Genomic DNA, 18626 nt, shown 5'->3' with positions numbered 1-18626 from the left:
GAAAAAAGGGACAGAGGCAGGTTCTATGGAGAGGCAGTCCACCCCCACCCCCCGCCAGCCAGGAGAGCCTCCATCGAGGACCAGGAGAGGGCTGCCCCATCCATTAGGGAGGCAGGGAGCATCATGAGCCCTCCCTCCCTCATTGCATCTGATAAGGAAGATGGGGAATTGTCCATTCATGGGGAGGAGGAGAGGATGAGATGGGCTCCTCCAGGCTCTTCTCCAGACATTAAACCCCTCATCAGGAAAGAATGCAAGACAAATTGACCTCTCAACTCCTGCCCAACGGGAGGCAGTGCAGGAACAGCCCAGGGCTTGGGAAGCATCCGCAATTTTTCATAATTGCAAACCACGCAAGAGACCCTTCCCTGAGGACTTCAAAGCCACCATTTTGAATGAGTGGGAGACCCCAGGAGTCTCCCAGTCTTCATGTTCACTAGTGAAGCACCTATGATGAATTAATTAATTACTGCATTTATATTCCACTTTTCCTCCAAAGAGCTCAAAGGGGCGTACATGGTTCTCCCCTTCCTAATTTAATCCCCACAACAACCCTGTGAGGTAGGTTAAGCTGAGAGGCAGTGACTGGCCCAAGGTCACCCAGTGTGCTTCATGGCTGAATGGGGATATGAACCCTGGTCTCCCAGGTCCTATTCCAACACTGTCACCACTATACCACATTGGCTCTATATCCTTGTGAAGAGGAGATTTGGGTTTTCTGAGGGCTCCCTTGTGTATGCTGCAGATGCATTCCTCTCACATGATGCCATAGTGATCCGGGATGGGGAGAACATCCCCAACAACCCTAGGGACAGAAAGGCACAGACCCTGCTACGTAGGTCCCATGAGGCCTCAGCACCAGCCATCAGGGCATCCACTCTTTCATGGCAAGAGCATTCCTCTGGGCACAGGCCCAGATGCAGGAAGTGCCACCTGAGGCCACCCATCTGCTTCACAGGCTATGCAAGCTAGCAAAGGCCTCAGCCTACACGGCAGATGCCTCGGCTGATGCACTGCAGTTCTCCATCATGGCCACAGCTGCAGATGTAGCAGGGCACAGGCTACTCTGGTGGAAATACTGGACTGCAGATGTTGAGGCCAAAACCAGCCTAGCAAGCGACCTTTCAAAGGGGGCAATCTTTCTGCAGAGGGGTTAGAGGACTTCCTGGTGGAAACCAGAGACAAGCTAAAGGCCTCCTAGAGGGGCACAATAAGGAGGACGATGAGAATCAAGAGCATTTCCAGTTCCTTTCGGACCTTTCTGGGATTGGCCAGTGTCAGTGAGGGCAGACGTTTTTGATCCCCATAGAGGGGAGAGTCCTTCATCCTGTGTCAGTGGCAGTGGAGCCAACAAGCCTTCCCCAAGGTCAGGCACTCAGGCAATGCCAAGGAGGGCAGGAGGCAGCCATATCAGCGCTAGCAGGCATGACCAGGCCCCCTTCCCAGTAGGGAGAAGACTCCAACACTTCATAAGCCACTGGGAGTCTACCAACGTGGATCGATGGATCCAGAACATCATAAGAGAAGGGTACTTACTACCATTCCAAAAGGAGATAGCAGAACACCATTTCCTCATGGTTCCAATCAGCCTAGAGGCGAGACAATCCTTTAGCTGGTGGCTCTCTGCATCCCTGCGCAGGAGCATCATCTTCTGGGAGCAGCCTCCAAGGAAAGATTGCAAAATAGAGACTTTCCTCTCATGTGAAATGCAGCAAGTGACCACATGAGTCTCTCTTGGCTTGCAAAGATGTTAGAGGGCGACTGCATGGAGGGAGCTCCAAAATCAAGGTGCACATTTTGGGGTGATAGGTAGGTAGGAGGGGAATGTTGGAATAAAGTGTGGAACCCCTTCTAGGTAACTTGCCTCCAGCAGACTCCCCGTATTTGAGGATGTAATCCTGCCCTGTGGATCCCAACTTTGCCCTCTTGCTGGGTCCCATCTTCCTCCTCCCCCAAGCTTGCTGTGTTTGACTTCCATCTGGCAGTTAACCATCTATAAATATTGAAAGCGATTGTCTCTTTTCAAAACCTGTCACTAAGCAGCTATTGCTAAAACAATTCTGTAACAGTGTTGGAGGAGAGCTCTGCGCATACCATGGACTGCAAAAAAGACAAATAATTGGGTGTTAGAACAAATTAAACCAGAACTGTCACTAGAAGCTAAAATGATGAAACTGAGCTTATCATACTTTGGACACACAATAGGAAGACCTAATTCACTAGAAAAGACCATAATGCCTGGAAAAACAAAGGGGAGTAGAAAAAGAGGAAGGCCAAACAAAAGATGGATTGATTCCATCAAGGAAGCCACACACCTGAACTTACAAGATCTGAACAGGGTGGTTCACGACAGATGCTCTTGGAGGTCACAGATTCATAGGGTCACCATAAGTCATAGTCGACTTGAAGGCACATAACAACAACAACAACATAGTAACATTACAAATGTTTGACACTCTGGCATCAACAAAGTCCCAGAAATATTTTGTCAAACTACAAATCATAAACAGAGATATGTAAACAGCATTTCTCCACAGCGCTTTCCTTTTTATTCCGTCAGGAGATGGCTCTGAGTTCACAGCTCAGGGGGAACTATCAGAAGAGTCACCAGAAGGAGTTAAGCAGCAGAAAGATGAGTGGAAAGACCAGCATGGAGCAAAGAGACAAGAGGGGATACAAACACAGAATCCGGGGTGTGAATCCAGTGGGGGGAAAACGTATATATCCTCTGAGGGTGGAGAAAGTTTCAGCCATAGATATAGTCTAACAAAACATCAGAAGAGACATACAGAAGGGAAACCTTGTAAATGCCTGGAGTGTGGAAAGAGCTTCACTCATCGTCACCACCTTATTGCACATCAAAGTTCCCTTAAGACACATCAAAGAACTCGTACAGGGGACAAGCTTTATGAATGTTTGGAGTGTGGAAAAAGCTTCAGTTGTCATCACTACCTTAGATTGCATCAAAGAACTCACACAGGGGACAAACCTCATAAGTGCTTGGAGCGTGGAAAGAGCTTCCGTCAGAATGGCGAAAAGTTTGTTCACCCATATCCAGCAAGGGGGGCCCTTTCCCCCTTGGTGAGATAAACAGCTGTGCCTTCAAAGTTTATCAGCTTCTGTTATGACAAAAAGCCCTTAACAAAATCTCCAGCACCTTCGGCATAAAGACTATTTGTACTAATTGTATACTTTGCCTACAATACGATTCCAGAGACACACTTTATATTCGCCCCTGACGAAGGCCAATCCCTATGTGGCCGAAACGCGTTGGGCTCTATTCCTCTTTTTAATAAATCCATTTGGAATCCTTCAATAAGCAATTCTTCTTCACCGGCATCTTGGGGCTTCCCCCCCCCCTTCCATTGTTTTGGATGCCATCCACTTTTGCTGCCTTTTTCTTCCTTTGTGATAGTGACAGCCACAGCCACAACCCCTCCTCCTCCCCCTTTTTGCTGCTGGGTTCACCATGAAATCCTTGTTAATGCCTTCTCCAACAACAGACATCCCTAGGAGCCAATAAGCATGAAAGGGGAAGGTGTTAGCTACTGAAGAGAGGCTTCTCAGTGGCTGACTCACCTCCTTTCACTCTGATTGGCTCCAATCAGTAAGAAGGGACAAGGAAGCAGGTTAGAAGACTCTTCTCAGTGGCTAACACTCCCCATTCATGCTGCTTGGTTCATAGGATTGTCTACTCGGTCACGAGCGATAGCCAATGAATGAATGGTATGTACGTGTGTAGCTCTGCTTTTGGCTCTGTAACCTGCGCGTCAGGTTCTCCTGTTGCTGGTAATGTAGCTGAACGCCATCCTCTTCCTCGTCCCTGTCCTCCTCTTCTTGGAGTGCGGGGACCTGCTGCTGCTTGTCCTCTGGCTTCCCGGGCAGCACGTCGCAGTCTGACTTCAGCATTCTCTTCACCAACATACCGTGGAGGTGGTCTTACCATTGTGGCTCTTCGTATCTCCTCTGCGGTCTTTTGGTTTTTATTATTTTTGTTGTAGACTGTTTTGTGGGGGGTTTTTTGCTAAGCAATACGTAAATGTGTGTAACTTTAAAAAAAAATTAAAAGCCTCCTTCCAGAGCCAAAAGTTACGGTTTGCTTGGGCTCAAGCCCTAAAGCTAAAGTATGGCGAGAGGAAGAGACTACATCTCCCAGAATCCTTTGGGGCTGGAAAGGGGAGAAGGACGAGGAAGCTCCCCAGAGCGCCTGTTGCCTCCTGCCAGCCCCCATTATCTGGGTCTTCGGGGGGGCGGGGCGATGGAGAGATCAGGCTTGTGTGACGAGAGAGAGAGAGAGGGAGAGGAGTCCGCAGGGCAGGCTGGACGATTGGAGCAGGAAGGGGGCGGCTTGCAATGGCATGGCAACGGTGTCCTTTGGAAACCCCTCTCGGATGAGAACCTGCATCTGAATCCTGTAACTTGTGAATGCCGGTGTTGGGGGGGGCGCGGGAAGTGAGGATAAGCGGGTAGATGCTTGCCGTCCTCTGGTTCTTCAAGCCGTGGGGGTGGCTCCTCCCGCTGCGCGCATCAGCCGTAAGTTTGCTTAGCGCGTTGCACTGGGGTGAAAAAGGCGCAGGGAAATGGGGGGGAGATCAAGGGAGAGATATGACTCCCTGTCTTGAAATGATGCGACTTAGTAGGGATGGGGAACCTTTTTCAGTCTGAGGGCCACAGTCCCTTTTAGGCAACCGGGGGGTGGGGGGCGCGGAAGGGGACGAGCCAGGCAGAGATGCTTCAGGAAAAGCGCGGGAAGCAGGCTGGCGAGGGGCGTGGCCTGGGAGGGAGCTACTGGCGCAGTGTGTATTTCAGCCCTGCATGCAAAACAAGAAAGGGTGCTTGGGCCACTGAATGGAGGTCACCGCCGCCTCCAACCCTCCGGTACCAAGACTTTGTATGGACTTATCGGTCGTGGGGTGGAGGTTCTCCTTTCTAAACTGCTCTATTCAGTCAAGCAGGAGGGAGGAGGCTGCGTGCTTGCAGTGGGTGGGAAGCTGTACCTGAATCTTGTAGCTGGTGAAAGCCGATGAGGAAGGGTGGGGGAGAGCAAACGGGGAGGGGCTGCTTGTCCTGCTCCCCTCCCTGGAATAAGAGTGGGGGTGGCTCTTCCCTTTGCATCAATAGGCTTTGCACGTTGCGTTGGGGTGAAAGTGGGGTAAGTGGGGGTGGGAGGGGAGGCCAAGTGAAAGGAATTATTCCAGATCTTAAGATTGACCAAGGTAGAATTAGGGTAGAGCAGGGACTCCCCAACTGCGTAGTTTCATTCAGGTGGTCTGCAGCACGCCCACTTGAAATACTCATACTGTTTTTTACCGATGCAGATGCCCTTCCACTGAGCTCCGAATCTCCGTGCATCAGGCAGCCCTCAGAAGGTCACTCACAAGGGAATCTGCCCCTTGGACTGAAAATCGCCTCCCACCCCTGTAGAATCTTAATAGCGATCTGTGTGTGGATCTTTACGTAGCCAATGCAGGTATCATTGATGCACAAGAGAGAGGTATTAGCAGCCCTAGACGGCTTAAAAGTCATAAAAATATTTAGGAAAATGGCCCTGAGGAGAACGGAAACCCAAAACAGCAAAATGAGGCCGGAGTGGGCACACAATGGAGACTGAGTGTTGCTGGGAGCCGGGGGGGGGGAACTGTAGCCCACTGGTTGAGCATCAGTTTTACATGCAGAAGGCCCCACGTTCAGTCTCTTGCGTCTCTAGATAGGGCTGGGAATGTTCCTTGCCTGAAATCCTGGAGAGCCACTGCCGCCAATACTGACCGAGACAATCCAATGGTGTGACTCTGTATAAGGCAGCTTCCTCTGGAGTAACTGGAAAAGGGCCTGGCCAGGTGGAATCCTGAATGTTTCATTACAGATCCCACTTGCATTAACTACTGTAGGCGTACCTTACGCAGAGCTGCTCCATTATAGACCCATCGAATACAGGATTGCCTGCACTGACTAGCAATGATCTCACAGAGGGGTCTTTTCCCAGACCTGCCTGGAGGGACCGGAAACTGAACCTGGGCCCTTCTGCGTGTAGAACGTGTACTCTGCTCCTCCCTGATCATCTCTTACACCCACGACATAGAGAGAGAGAGCGAACATAGCATGTGCTCTGCTATTTAGCTTTGCATCCAGATAGCATTCAGTCCCCAACATCTCCAGTTAAAAAAGAGTCAGGTAATAGGTAATAACAGAAACCCTGGAGAGGTTCTGCTAGTCAGAGTAGACAGTACTGGGCTACATGAATTAAAGGCCTCACCTGAGAGAAGGCAGCTTCCTATGGTCCTACCTAGTCAGTCCCATCTATTTCAATGTGGTCTCCATGACCACAAGGTCTGTTTCGACTCTGCTGCCTGAAATGTCTTCTTGGATCATGAAATTAAGTCCTCCACCCCTTCCCATCCTCCAGTCACCGAATGCTGTGCAGAGTTGTCAATAATCTGATTACGCTCCCCCATTCCAAGTAGCTCTTTCATCAAGCCTTTTGCTCTGGAAGATCCAAATTGCCTTTTTTAGTTGTTGAGACAGAGGGCTCCTCCTGATGACATCTTTATTGAGAGAGTGTGGTGTAGTGGTTAGAGTGTAGGACCAGGACCTGAGAGACCACTGGGTGACCTTGGGCCAGTTACTGCCTCTCGGCCTAACAGGGTTGTTGTGGGGATTAAATGAGGAAAGGGAGAACCACGTACGCCACCTTGAGCTCACGAGAGGTGGGATATAGATGCAGTAAATACTGAGTATTCATCTTGATTTGTTTGCTCAAAGCTCTCACCGGTCTCTTTCCCAGCTGTACCTGGATATGCTGACGACTGAGTCTGGCACTTTCTGCATGAAAAGGGTTATGCTCTGCCCTGAGCTACACTACAATGGTCCTGCTGTTTCCTTTATGGAAGTATTACGCAATCTTTAAAATACTGTGGGGAAGGCAGACTTTGACTTCCAGTCTATGATGTTGACCCTGAAGGAGACTCTGAGGTACTGGAGATTTTGCTAAGGGCTTTTTGTCATTGCAGAGGCTGATCAACTTTGAAGACGCGGCTGTTTATCTCACTGAAGGAGAAATGGCCCTCTTACCTGGAGCTGGATGAATGAGCCTTCTACAGTGAAGTCATGCTGGAGAATGACGAGAACGTGGCCTCGTTGGGTAAGGCCCCCCCTTCCTCACTTGGGCGATGAGCCAGAAGACTGTGAAGCTACCCTAATAAGTCCCTGCATCAGTTCTTGCCTTTCATACAATGGATTTTTTGTTGTTTTTCTTCCTGTTCCAGGAAGAGTGCTGGGTGGCTCAGGAAATACCTGCCTCTCACCCTGTCTTTGAGGTAGGCTAGGCTGAGAGGTGCTGAATTGCCCAAGGCTCCCCAGGAAGAGTCCTGCTGGGTCACACCATAGAGGAACATAGGAAAGTGCATTTTCCTGAGTCAGGCCAAAATGATCAAGGTGATGGAGCAACTCCCCTTAGAGGAAAGGTTGGGGCTCTTTAGTTTAAGGGTAGGTAAGAGGGGATGTGATAGAGGTGTATAAGGTCAGGTGTGGTGTGAGGAAAGTGAACAGAGAGAAATTTGTCTCCCTTTTTCATCATAGCAGAACTCGGGGACATCCAATGAAGCTGAATGTTGAAAATTCAGGAGAGGCAAAAGAAAGTACTTTTTCCACAGCGCATATTTGAACAAGATGTAGCGAGGGCTAAATATGTGGAAGCACGGGAAAATGGGGGGGGGATGGGTGTCCCCCCATTTCTTCTGTGTTTCTTCCCCCCATTTTTTTTGCTGGACCTTCATATCTAGGGCTAGGGATGGCCACCAACTCGGATGGCTGTAAAAGAGCTTGCACACAGTGCTGTTTTTGTTCCCTTCCTCCACCTACTCCCCCTTCTCGTGGTGGTGCTCAGGAGGAAAACCATATCCCTCCCCCCTCTCGCCTTCTACCCAACGAGCCTCAGGAAAAGTTTCGTCATGATTTTATTTCTCCAGATGTGTTTTAGTTTAAAGGGAAGCGAAAGGGGACATGATGGAGGTGCATATGGTTATGTGTGATGTGAGGAACGTGAACAGAGAAATTTGTCAGGGATAGTTTGGGCCGTCGGACTGACTTCCTCCCTGACCTTACCTCCTTCTGGGCTGTTTCCCATGTAGCATCACCAGCCCCCACGCCCAGCCTCGTCCTCCAGGTACGGCAAGAGGAAGAGCCTCGTCTGCCCGATCCTCAGAGCTCAGGTGGAACAGAGGTCACTGAGTCGGACACCAGCTCAGGTAAGGTGGTTTACGTTTGACAAAGAATCTATTGCGAATTTCATCTCCCCTCCTGAGAAATGGCAAGCAAATGTTCTCAGTAATTTCCTTCAGTGGGATGGGAAAGCTCTTGTCTGAAGACACTTCTCCCACAGACCCACCCGCCGTGTTCCCTCCCCCCCCCTTTGAACCTTTTGGAAAGAAGGTGCTGGACTGATGGACATTCAGTCTGATCAAGGACGGTTCCTCAAGGACGGTTCTTCTTACGTCCTCATCCTGTTAAGGCAGGGGTAGAGAACCTTTGTTTCAGCCTGAGGGCTGTCTTCCCTTCTACGAAAGGCCAGGTGCCAGTGGTGGGCAGGGCCAGAGGCAAAAGTGGGCGGAGTAAATGTGTACAGTGGGTTACATTCTGGTTGTGCAAAAATCAGAGGTTTCTCCACACATACAGACCGCTTGATAGCAACAGATATTATCACAGTTCAAGAGCACATCTAGCCAGGCAAAAGCATCCAAGGAGAGTATTATTTTGTTTTGTTTTATTAGTATCCTTCCTCCCAAAGAAACCCAGGGTGGCAAACATAAAAGCCAAAAAATTTAACAAGGGAAAAAAGGATTTTAAAACAGTTTAATAGCACAATTAAAATATTTTAAGCACAGTTACAGCTTAAAACATTCTAAACATTCTTACACACAATTAAAAACATTCTAAAAACAATTAAAATATTCAGAAAACAAAGCCTGGAGCAAAGACTGTGAGTGGGGTGGCCTTGAGAGTATCCTAACAGACAGATGGAGAGGCCTGGAAGGCTGCCTTGAGGCAACAGGCCCAAGGTTCCTACAGCCCTGGACTAGGCAAAGAAATAAAGGGTAGCACTGTTAAGGCTACTAGGTGTTACAGCTAAAATTGAAAGTCCATGTTCAGGAGCAGTGTATCCCTGGATACCAGATAGGGATCAAACCATGAGGGATGGCCATTGCCTTCATACTATGCTTCTGGGCTTCCCCAAGGGGTTTGGCTGGCCACTTTCGGAAACAACATGCCAGGTTCACTTTCATTCTGTGTAGTTGTTCTCCTACGCCGTATGCAGGGAAAAAAAGAGTAACGTTGTTTACTGTTTGATATGCCAATATTATATTGCCTTGTGTTGCTGTTAGCATGTATTGTAAGCCACTGGGCACATTTTTTGCTTGTTATATATTTAATTTTGAGAATTGCATTATTTTATTGATGTGCGTATTGCTATATTTGTGTTTTTGTAAGCCGCCTTGAGGGCCTTTTGGCCATAAGGCAGGGTATAAATTTAATAAATAAATAAATAAAATTTGTAAAAACAGTCATACAGAATAAATGCTGCTGCTGGGAACAGTGGCTTTCTGATTTCTACCACCCCCAGGTGTCCAATTTTCTTCAAAGTCTTAAATTTGGTTTCTCTCATAGCAAGTTGGTTGCTTCTCTGCGCCTTAATGCCTCGTTTGAGTGTGGCATAATATCACTGTGCTGTGCATTGCCCTGTTTTTGCTTCAAACCATTGGCACAGAGTGATGGCATTATGAAACTTGTTAAGGTACATTCAGGTCCAGCGTCAGGGGTAGGCATCATTGACTATGTGCTGAGCCTGACATCTTGGTGATGGACCCACGGCAGATAACCATAAGAACATAAAAAAAGCCCTACTGGATCAGGCCAAAGGCCCATCTAGTCCAACATTCTGTTCTCCCGGCGGCCAACCAGACGCCTCAATAGGAAGCTTTAAGATGTTTTTAAAGATGTCTTATTTTAATGCATTTTAAAGTCTGTTTTTAAGACGTTTTAGAGTGTTTTAGTGTTTTTGTTTGCTGCCCTGGGCTCCTTCTGGGAGGAAGGGCGGGATATAAATTTAATAAATAAATAAAATAAAAGCAGGACATGGGTGCTGTGTGTTGCTGTTAGCATGTATTGTAAGCCACTGGGCACATTTTTGCTTGTTTGTGAAAAAGGACAGAGAGAATAAATGCTGCTGCTGCTGCTGGGGATTCCCAGCAACCAGTATTAAGCTGCATGCTGCCTCCTATAGTGGAGGGGGGAGCCAGCCATTAATAGCCTTATCTTGCATGAATTTGCTTAAACCCCTTTCAAGCCATCCACGTTGGTGGCTATCACTACAACTTGTGGAAGCAAATTCTACAGTTGAAATATGCCCTGCGTAAGGAAGCACTTTCTTTTGTCTGTCCTGAATTTTCCAGCATTCAACTTTGGATGGCCCCGAGTATGATGAGAAATAGAGACAAACCACTCTGTGTTCACTTTTGTCACACCATGCGTGATCGTATACATCTCTGTCACATCCCCTCTTACTTGCCTTTTCACTCCTGGCCCTGTTGCTGCTCCTTTAGGTTTTGTTGTCTAGCTTGCCTGTTCCTAAGCAGTGGTGGGGATTGGGATTGGAGGCAAAAGGGAAACTTGTGGGAGGACGAGACAGCTCGCTATAGGCATTTTGCTCAGGGGTCCATCAAAATCTGGAGCTGGTGCTTTATGCAATGGAGAGTAAGGTGGGGGTGGGGGTACAGGCCCAATTCCATATCTTCCACAATATAGCCCAACCATCCATCTGTATTCTGAGGTTCTTTCTCTGCCAGATGTAGATGCAAATCTTGCTTTCCCTTTTTTTCTCTCTTAGCAGGTAACTTCAGGAGAAAACATTTCTGCCCAGAGTGCAGCTGCTGTTTTGCCTTCAAATTGGCTCTTGCCAGACATCAAAGAATCCACAAAGGAGAGAAGCCCCAGGAAAGCTCCCAAAGTGAGGAATGTTTTGGTCAAAGTTCAGAGGTAGTGAGCCATCAGGAAATCCACAAGGGACAAAGACGCTATAAGTGTTTGGAGTGTGGGAAATCATTTGCTTATCGATCTGTCCTCCTGATCCACAGGAACGTACATGCAGGAGATAAACCTTATCACTGCTTGGAGTGTGGGAAAAGTTTTCCCCGACTCTCTGATTTTGTGAAACATCTAAGAGTCCACACAACAGCAAAAGCCTACAAATGTAAGTGTGGAAAATGTTTTGTTGCAAGATCATCTCTTATAATCCATGAGAGAATCCATTCAGGAGAGAAACCCTACAAATGTTTGGAGTGTGGGAAAGGTTTTCCTCAGAATTCACAGCTTTATGTACACCAGAAAATCCACACTGGAGAGAAGCCTTACAAATGCACTGACTGTAGCTTATGCTTTTCCCGAAGGCCACAACTTGTTCGTCATCAGCGAACCCATACTGGGGAAAAACCCTATAAATGCTTGGGGTGTGGCAGATCATTTGCTCTACAGTCAGTCCTTAGCATTCATAAGAGAGTTCACACAGGAGAGAAACCGTATAAATGTGGCAAGTGTGGGAAATGTTTTGCCCAAAATGCACAGCTTTGGAGCCATCGGAGGGTTCACACAGGAGAGAAACCTCATAAATGCTTGGAGTGTGGGAAATGTTTCAGTGTGCGTTCCGGACTTGTGAACCACCAGAGAGCCCACACAGGAGAAAGGCCCCATAAGTGTTTGGAATGTGGGAAATGTTTTTCCATGAGATCACATCTTGTGCAACACCAGAGAATCCAAACAGGAGAGAAACCATATAAATGCATAGAGTGTGGAAAATGTTTTTCTCAAAAATCTGGCCTTGTGAGCCATCAGAGTATTCACAATGGACAGAGACCCCATAAGTGTGTGGAGTGTGGGAAAGGTTGTATGTCGTCATCAGAACTTGTAATCCATCAGAGAATCCATACAGGAGAGAAACCCTACAAATGCATGGAGTGTGGATATTGCTTTTCCCAGAGACAACACCTCCAGAGACACCAGCGAGTCCACACAGGAGAGAAACCCTACAAATGTCTGGAGTGTGAAAAATGCTTTGCTGACAAGTCACAGCTTCGTATACACCAGAGAGTACACACAGGAGCGAGGCCTTATGAATGTGACGAGTGTGGGAAAGGTTGTGTTACCTCATCACATCTTCTTTGTCATAAAAGAGTCCACACAGGAGAGAAACCATATAAATGTTTGGACTGTGGAATGTCATTTTCACATCATTCAACCCTTAGAGGGCACCAGAGAATCCATACAGGAGAGAAACCCCATAAATGCTTGGAGTGTGGGAAATGCTTTTCTAGGAAAGACAGTCTTTCCAGACATCAGACAATCCACACAGGAGATAAACCTTACAAATGCATGGAATGTGGAAAATGTTTTTATTGGAAACACAGTCTTTTGAATCACCAGAGAATTCACACAGGAGAGAGATGCTATAAATATAAATGCACAGTGTGTGAGAAACCTTTTGCTAATACGTCAAAGCTTATAATCCATCAGAGAATTCATACTGGAGAGAAACCCTTCAGATGCATAAAGTGTGAGAAATGTTTTGCTAGAAAATCACGACTTGTAGCCCATCAGAAAATTCATGCAGGAGACAAGCCCCACAAATGTGTGGAATGTGAGAAATGTTTTTCTCACAAACAAAACCTCAACAAACATCAGAGAGTTCACACAGGAGTGAAACCATACAAATGCCTGGAGTGTGGGAAATGTTTTACTGACAAGTCACAGCTTTGTATACACCAAAGAGTTCACACAGGAGAGAAGCCCTACAAATGTGTCGAGTGTGGGAAGTGTTTTTCACAGGCTGGAAACCTTCAGATACACCAGAGAGTCCACATAGAGGAGAAGTCATATAAATGTTGGGAGTGTGGGGAATGTTTTAGTCACCAAGCAGCCCTTGTGACACACCAGATTGTCCATACAGGAACGGGGACGTACGAGTGTGTGAAGTGTGGTAAATGTTTTGTAGAGAAATCAAACCTCGATAAACATCAAAAAGTCCACACAGGAGAGAAACTATATAAATGCTTGGAGTGTGGGGAATCATTTGCTCATCAGTCAGACCTTCTGAGCCACCAAAGTATCCACAAAAAAGAGAGACCCCATGAATGTTTGGAGTGTGGCAAATCTTTTACCCAGAAAGACACCCTTGTACAGCACCAGAGAGTCCACACAGGAGAGAAGCCTTACACATGTTCAGAGTGTGGGAAATTGTTTGGTCGTCAGTCAGACCTTCAGAGCCACCAAAGTGTTCATAAAAAAGACAGACGCCATCAGTGTATGAAGTGTGGCAAATCTTTTTCCCGAAGATATACTCTTGGGCTGCATCAGAAAGTCCACATGGGAGAGAAATCTTATAAATGTTCAAAGTGTGGGGAATTGTTTGCTGATGAGACAGCCCTTCAGAGCCACCAAATCATCTGTAAGAAAGAGAGACTGCATGAATGTTTAGAGTGTGGCAAATGTTTTTCCCGGAAAGATGGCCTTATTCTGCACCAGAGAATCCACACAGGAGAGAAACCTTACAAATGCTTGGAGTGTGGCAAATCTTTTTCCAGTGTATCAACACTTCTTATACACCAGAGAATCCACACAGGAGAGAAGCCTTACAAATGCTTGGAGTGTGGCAAATCATTTGCTCAAACATCAGGCCTTGTGACCCATCGGAGACTCCACACAGGCGAGAAACCCTATAAATGCTTGGAGTGTGGCAGATGTTTTTCCCAAGTATCAAACCTTCATTCACATCAGAGAGGCCACACAGGAGAGAAACCACATAAATGCTTGGAGTGTGGCAAATCTTTTGCTCAGGGTACAACTCTTGTGAGTCATCAGAGGGTTCACACAGGAGAGAGACCCTATAAATGTCTGGAGTGTGGGAACTGTTTTTCCCGGAAGTCGGCGCTTAATCGACATCGGAAGAGAATCCATAGAACAGAGAAAGTACAGAAACATGTTAAGCAGTGAGCAATATAGTTCTTTTCCTCATCATCTGAGACATACCAGTTATTTCTTGTCACGCAGGACAAAATAACCCTTTATAAATGCTTGGGGCCAGGGAAATGTCACTTTCCCCCTTCTCCCCCTCCCTTTAAACTTTCATATTTGGCAAAGACTTCACAGATTTGGGAGAAGGACAGAAATGTTTTCCCAGTGCGTAGAATAGTCTTCCTGGGGGGGAAAAGATCCAGATGTGTGATGCAGAGAGTTAATATTGAGATAGGACATAACTCAGGTTTACTATTACGATACCCCTGAAAGAGCTGCAAATCCTTTTGGGTGAGACCTATGACAGACTAGTTGGGATGAAGGTATAACCCAAAGTTTTGTTCTTAGACTCAAATATGACAGCAGCAGACATCTGCCTCCTTTACAGAGACCCACGTTCTTGTTTTGTTGATTAACAACCCAGAATTCATGAATGATTTTCTGCTTACGAGCAGGAATCCATGGTATTCCAAAGATATAAAACATATTGGAAGGTATAACATAATTAGCAGTGTAGGTTTTGATAGTATGTCTATGTAATTTTTATCCAGACATGTTTTTAAAATAGCAATTCTTTGTATTAGGTCTGATTCCATTAGATGTTGCTAAATAAACGCTTTCATGATAGAAAGTTATGCTTAATCAAAATTATTGTAAATTATTGTTTGAAGTGTAATTAAGCTGGAACACGAAAGACAGGGCCGGCGCCAGAGGGTGGCCAGGTCAGACCCTGGCTGAGGGCCCCTGGGTCCCAAGGGGCCCTGAAGAGCTCCTCCTTAGGGTGGGTGGGTGGTGGTAGCTTCCGCGATCCGTGGTGTAGATCACAGAAGGGAGTTTCGAGGTACCCCCGACTGCCATGCAGACCCGCAACATGCTCCGCCTACCTCTCGAAGTAAATGCTGGTTGCCAGGCATGCTGGGCCCCGTTGCACTGTGGGTGCAAGTCTACCATCAACCAAGATGGTGGCTGAGGTTTCCCTAAGGACCTGATGCCTCCACCGCTATCTTGGTTGATGGTAGACTTGTGCCCACAGTGCGACAGGCCCCGGCATACCTGGCACCGCCCTGGCGACCAGCATTTACTTTGAGAGGTAGGCGGAGCATGTCGCAGGCAGCCATCGTGGGCCTGCATGGCAGTGGGGGAGCATATCTTGGAACTCCATCCCACAGTCCGCATCACGGATGTTTATATGTTTTATATGTTCTTAATGATATGTACTTATTTTTATCTGGAAGCCGCCTTGAGTTCCAGTTTGGAAAAGGGGTGGGGTATAAATATAATAATAATAATAATAATAATAATAATAAATACCCACCCACCCTAAGGAGGGGCCCTTCAGGGAGAGGTGGTGGGATGGGCGTGCGTGTGTGTGTATGCCGGGGCAGGCTGGTGCCCAAGGGCGCTGGCATGCCTGGCGCCGGCCCTAATGAAAGAGAAATGTTCTGTACCTTCTTGTTATAGAATGATATAAAAAGGGCATATTTCAGATATTAAAGTGAGGTTTTCTTTATGAAAATGTAATCAATGTTATGCTGCTATGCCATCTACTAACTTCACTTTGTAACCGGAGGAGGGGAGCCTACTGTGGGTTATCTCTGCCCTCTTGCTCCTCTGGCAGGAAGTTGATTTTTGACAAGGGTCATCCAGGAGGGCCAGAAAACTTCTTCCAGATTCGCTTACGTCCGAGAAAGAAGGATTAATGTAGAATAGAAATTATGGTTAGAGGAGCCACTAGAGCTGGACCTGGCAGGGATAGGCCTTAGGACAGAGCTTGGAAAAGTTACTTTTTTAAAACTACAACGCCCATCAGCCCCAGCCAGCAGGGCCACTGGATTGGGCTGACGGGAGTTGTAGTTCAAAAAAGTAACTTTTCCAACCTCTGCCTTAGGTAGCAATTCAGCATGGCCCTCTGGCTAGAGGTTTCACTGCTTTCCTCTTTCTCCCCTTTCCTCTTCTTTAGTTATTATTGTAGCAGCATGCTGGGAGGGCCAGATCCTCTTCTCCTACATAAAATAAATTTATCACGGTATGGCCAGTGTACTCTTTTCCTGAAGGGGGGGAGGGGATCCTAGTGTGGGATATATCACAGCAGTCACCATAAGAGGTGGGTCTGCTGCAATCTGAACTGCTTGGGATTCTACTACCTGTTGCAGTATGTGCCTGCGGAAGGCAGCCTCAGCAGATGCGTATCCATCGAGGCAGTTGTACCTCACAAAGGTGAAGGCCAATGACCAGATTGCTGCCCTGCAGATGTCCCCCAAGGGGAAGGGTGCAGAGGCTGCAGTGCTCCTGATGGAACGGGCTGTGATGCCCCCCAGCACATCCCCTGATGCGTCCTTGTAACAACCCGGCAATGCAGGCCTTGATCCAGCAAGCCCTCATGGCAGGAGAGACCTTCATGACATGAAGAGAGCATCACCTGATCAGAACTGCAGTGCACTTGAAGCATGCTCTCACTGCACACATTCAGCATGTGCCGTTCCTTCACCCTATCGGTTTTAGACCTTGGGCATAAAGATGGCAGGACTATCTCCTGTGCCCTGTGCAACATGGAACTGACCTGTGGCATGAAGGACAGGTCTATGCATAGGGTGACAATCCTGCTGGATTATCTACAGCTCCTTGTGAGGTGAGGTGGTGGCTATTTCTGACACCCTTGTGGCGGGCGTGATGGCCACGAGAAACGGCGTCTTCCAGCTCATTAATTTTATGGGCGAGGACCGGAATGGCTCAAAGGGAGGTCTTGTTAGGGCCTTCAGCATCTTGTTCAGGTCCAAGGCCAAGGAACAATGGACTGGGGAGTCTGAGCAGGCCTGCTCCCCTGAGGAAACATTTGACCAGGGGTGAAAGACTAGGGGAGCTCCAGAAGGGTAGGTTAAGACTGAACCAATAATTGCTACCTGGGTGTTTGGGTGCAGGCCCTGGTCAAGGCCCTCCTTGACTAGACTGTCCAGAACTCTCCCTGACAGAGGGTCGGCCTTTCTCCGCACCCACCTGATGAAGGCCTGCCAGAACTCATAAATGGGTAGACTGCCTATGCAATGCTAGGATGGATGGGGGTGGCTTAGTATTAAGTCCGATGTCCCGCAAACATCGCCTCTCAACAGCCAGGCGTGCAGTTGGAGGCAATCCGAGTCAGGATGGAGGACCTCACCCTGGCTCAAAAGGTCCTTTGAGGAGGGAGAAACCAAGGATCTGCTACTGACAGGGCCACTAGATCGGTGAACCAGACCTTTTGGGACCAGTGGGGAAGCCAAAATTATGATGTCCCCGCCTGCTGATCTCACTTTCCTGAGCAGCCTCTGAATCAGGTGTGGGAGTGAAGGAATAGGGCAACCTCTGAGACCATTCTGCTGACAGAGCATCCATTCCCATCACCCCCTTACTCCTGAAGCAGGAGAACAAGAGTCTCACCTATTTGCTAGGCTTGCAAACAGATCTACTTCTGGCATTCTGAACCAGTCTGCGATCTGAGTGAACACTTCCTGGTTCAGGCTCCATTCTGTCTGAGAAAACTGCTGGAGGCTGAGCCAGTACACTGGAGTGTTGGATGTGCCCAACATGTGCTTTGTTGACAGGGATTCTAGGCATACCGCTGCCCATTCTGGCAGGAAATCTGCATCCTGCATGAGTGAGATTTGCTTCCTTCCCCTTTGTATGCACCTTGACTGCCATATTGTCAGTGTGTACCAGGACATGCTTAAGTCTCCTCAGCTCCAGGAAATGAATGAGGGCCAACCTCACTGCCCGCAATTCTGTAAGTTTATCAGGCTATGGGCCTCCTCCTGGGACAGGCATCTCTGTGCATAATGTGCCCCCTGCTCTTTTGTTGTTGTTAACCAGTGAAGGGCACAGTTGCTGGAGCCCCTTAGCAGCTTCACACAGTTAAAGGGAGGTCATCAGCAAGTTTCTAGACTGTGCCACTTTTTTAAAAAAAGGCTCTCAGGGAAAAGTTTAGGAGGTTATCCACATGAACGCATTACTTCATACTAAAGATGCTGTTTTTACCTCCGTTTTCTATTTGCACCATCTGCAGTGAGTGCTCAATACTAGCTGCAAACATGGTCTTTTCAATTCACACCAGCAATCCTTCCTCCCTGAAGGATCAATCCGTTTCCTAATGAACAAGCCCTCTTATTTTACATTTCCACTTCCTCTGGTTGCTAGGGAATTGAGCGTGCTCAGTTTGTTTCAGGTTCCATTTAAAAAAACAAACACTGGAAGTGCTATTTTCACTGCCTATGGTTGCCAGATAACTGGGCATGCAAAGATTTCTGTATTTCCACAAGACAGACAACACAGAGGACTGAAAATTAGTATTACATCTTGGCGCACAAGTTAAGGAATAAAGGGAAAAAATAACCACCTCCCCACTCTTTAGGTGTCTGCAAATAAGGGATAAATAGGTGATGCCTCCTAGGTGAGTACAGCTGAAAGTACAAACCTTTGTTTGAGCAATATTACACATTGGCACACAAGCTAGGGGGAAAATAAAAATAAGTAAAGGCACCATTCATCTGCCAAGAAACAGGGCTGCTTGTTGCAATAAATAGCTGTATAACATAAAAAAG

At 47.4% G+C, this 18626-nt stretch overlaps 2 protein-coding genes across 9 annotated transcripts; both read left to right on the top strand.

Annotated features, from left to right (window-relative positions):
• The first annotated feature begins 917 nt into the window (after positions 1 to 917).
• Positions 918 to 3090, top strand: LOC133378887 (zinc finger protein 418-like). Its single transcript, XM_061613501.1, has 2 exons — positions 918 to 1152; positions 2561 to 3090. Exons 1-2 carry the CDS (start codon positions 918 to 920, stop codon positions 3088 to 3090), a joined length of 765 nt encoding a protein of 254 aa, XP_061469485.1.
• Positions 3091 to 3617: 527 nt separating this feature from the next.
• On the top strand, positions 3618 to 14703 carry LOC133381212 (zinc finger protein 271-like). Of its 8 annotated transcripts, none has more exons than XM_061619977.1 (5): positions 3786 to 3933; positions 5319 to 5470; positions 7008 to 7138; positions 8127 to 8243; positions 10880 to 14703. In XM_061619977.1, exons 3-5 carry the CDS (start codon positions 7105 to 7107, stop codon positions 14032 to 14034), a joined length of 3306 nt encoding a protein of 1101 aa, XP_061475961.1. In that variant the 5' UTR covers positions 3786 to 3933; positions 5319 to 5470; positions 7008 to 7104; the 3' UTR covers positions 14035 to 14703. The 8 variants fall into 8 exon arrangements, with proteins under 8 accessions (XP_061475958.1, XP_061475961.1, XP_061475963.1 ...); XM_061619975.1 differs by lacking the exon at positions 3786 to 3933 and adding an exon at positions 4200 to 4533; XM_061619976.1 differs by lacking the exon at positions 3786 to 3933 and adding an exon at positions 4808 to 4878.
• Positions 14704 to 18626: the final 3923 nt, after the last annotated feature.

This window comes from Rhineura floridana, chromosome 3 (genome assembly GCF_030035675.1).
Source record: "Rhineura floridana isolate rRhiFlo1 chromosome 3, rRhiFlo1.hap2, whole genome shotgun sequence".
NCBI lineage: Eukaryota > Metazoa > Chordata > Lepidosauria > Squamata > Rhineuridae > Rhineura > Rhineura floridana.
This window is presented reverse-complemented; position numbering and strand designations above follow the sequence as displayed.

Bases quoted from the DNA above. Each gene is read 5' to 3' on its own strand.
- LOC133378887 (XM_061613501.1), top strand. From the start codon at position 918: ATGCAGGAAGTGCCACCTGAGGCCACCCATCTGCTTCACAGGCTATGC. The intron at 1,153-2,560 runs GTTAGAGGACTT...TTATTCCGTCAG, and splicing joins GGCAATCTTTCTGCAGAGGG to GAGATGGCTCTGAGTTCACA.
- LOC133381212 (XM_061619974.1), top strand. From the start codon at position 7,105: ATGCTGGAGAATGACGAGAACGTGGCCTCGTTGG. The intron at 7,139-8,126 runs GTAAGGCCCCCC...TTTCCCATGTAG, and splicing joins CGAGAACGTGGCCTCGTTGG to CATCACCAGCCCCCACGCCC. The intron at 8,244-10,879 runs GTAAGGTGGTTT...TTTCTCTCTTAG, and splicing joins TGAGTCGGACACCAGCTCAG to CAGGTAACTTCAGGAGAAAA.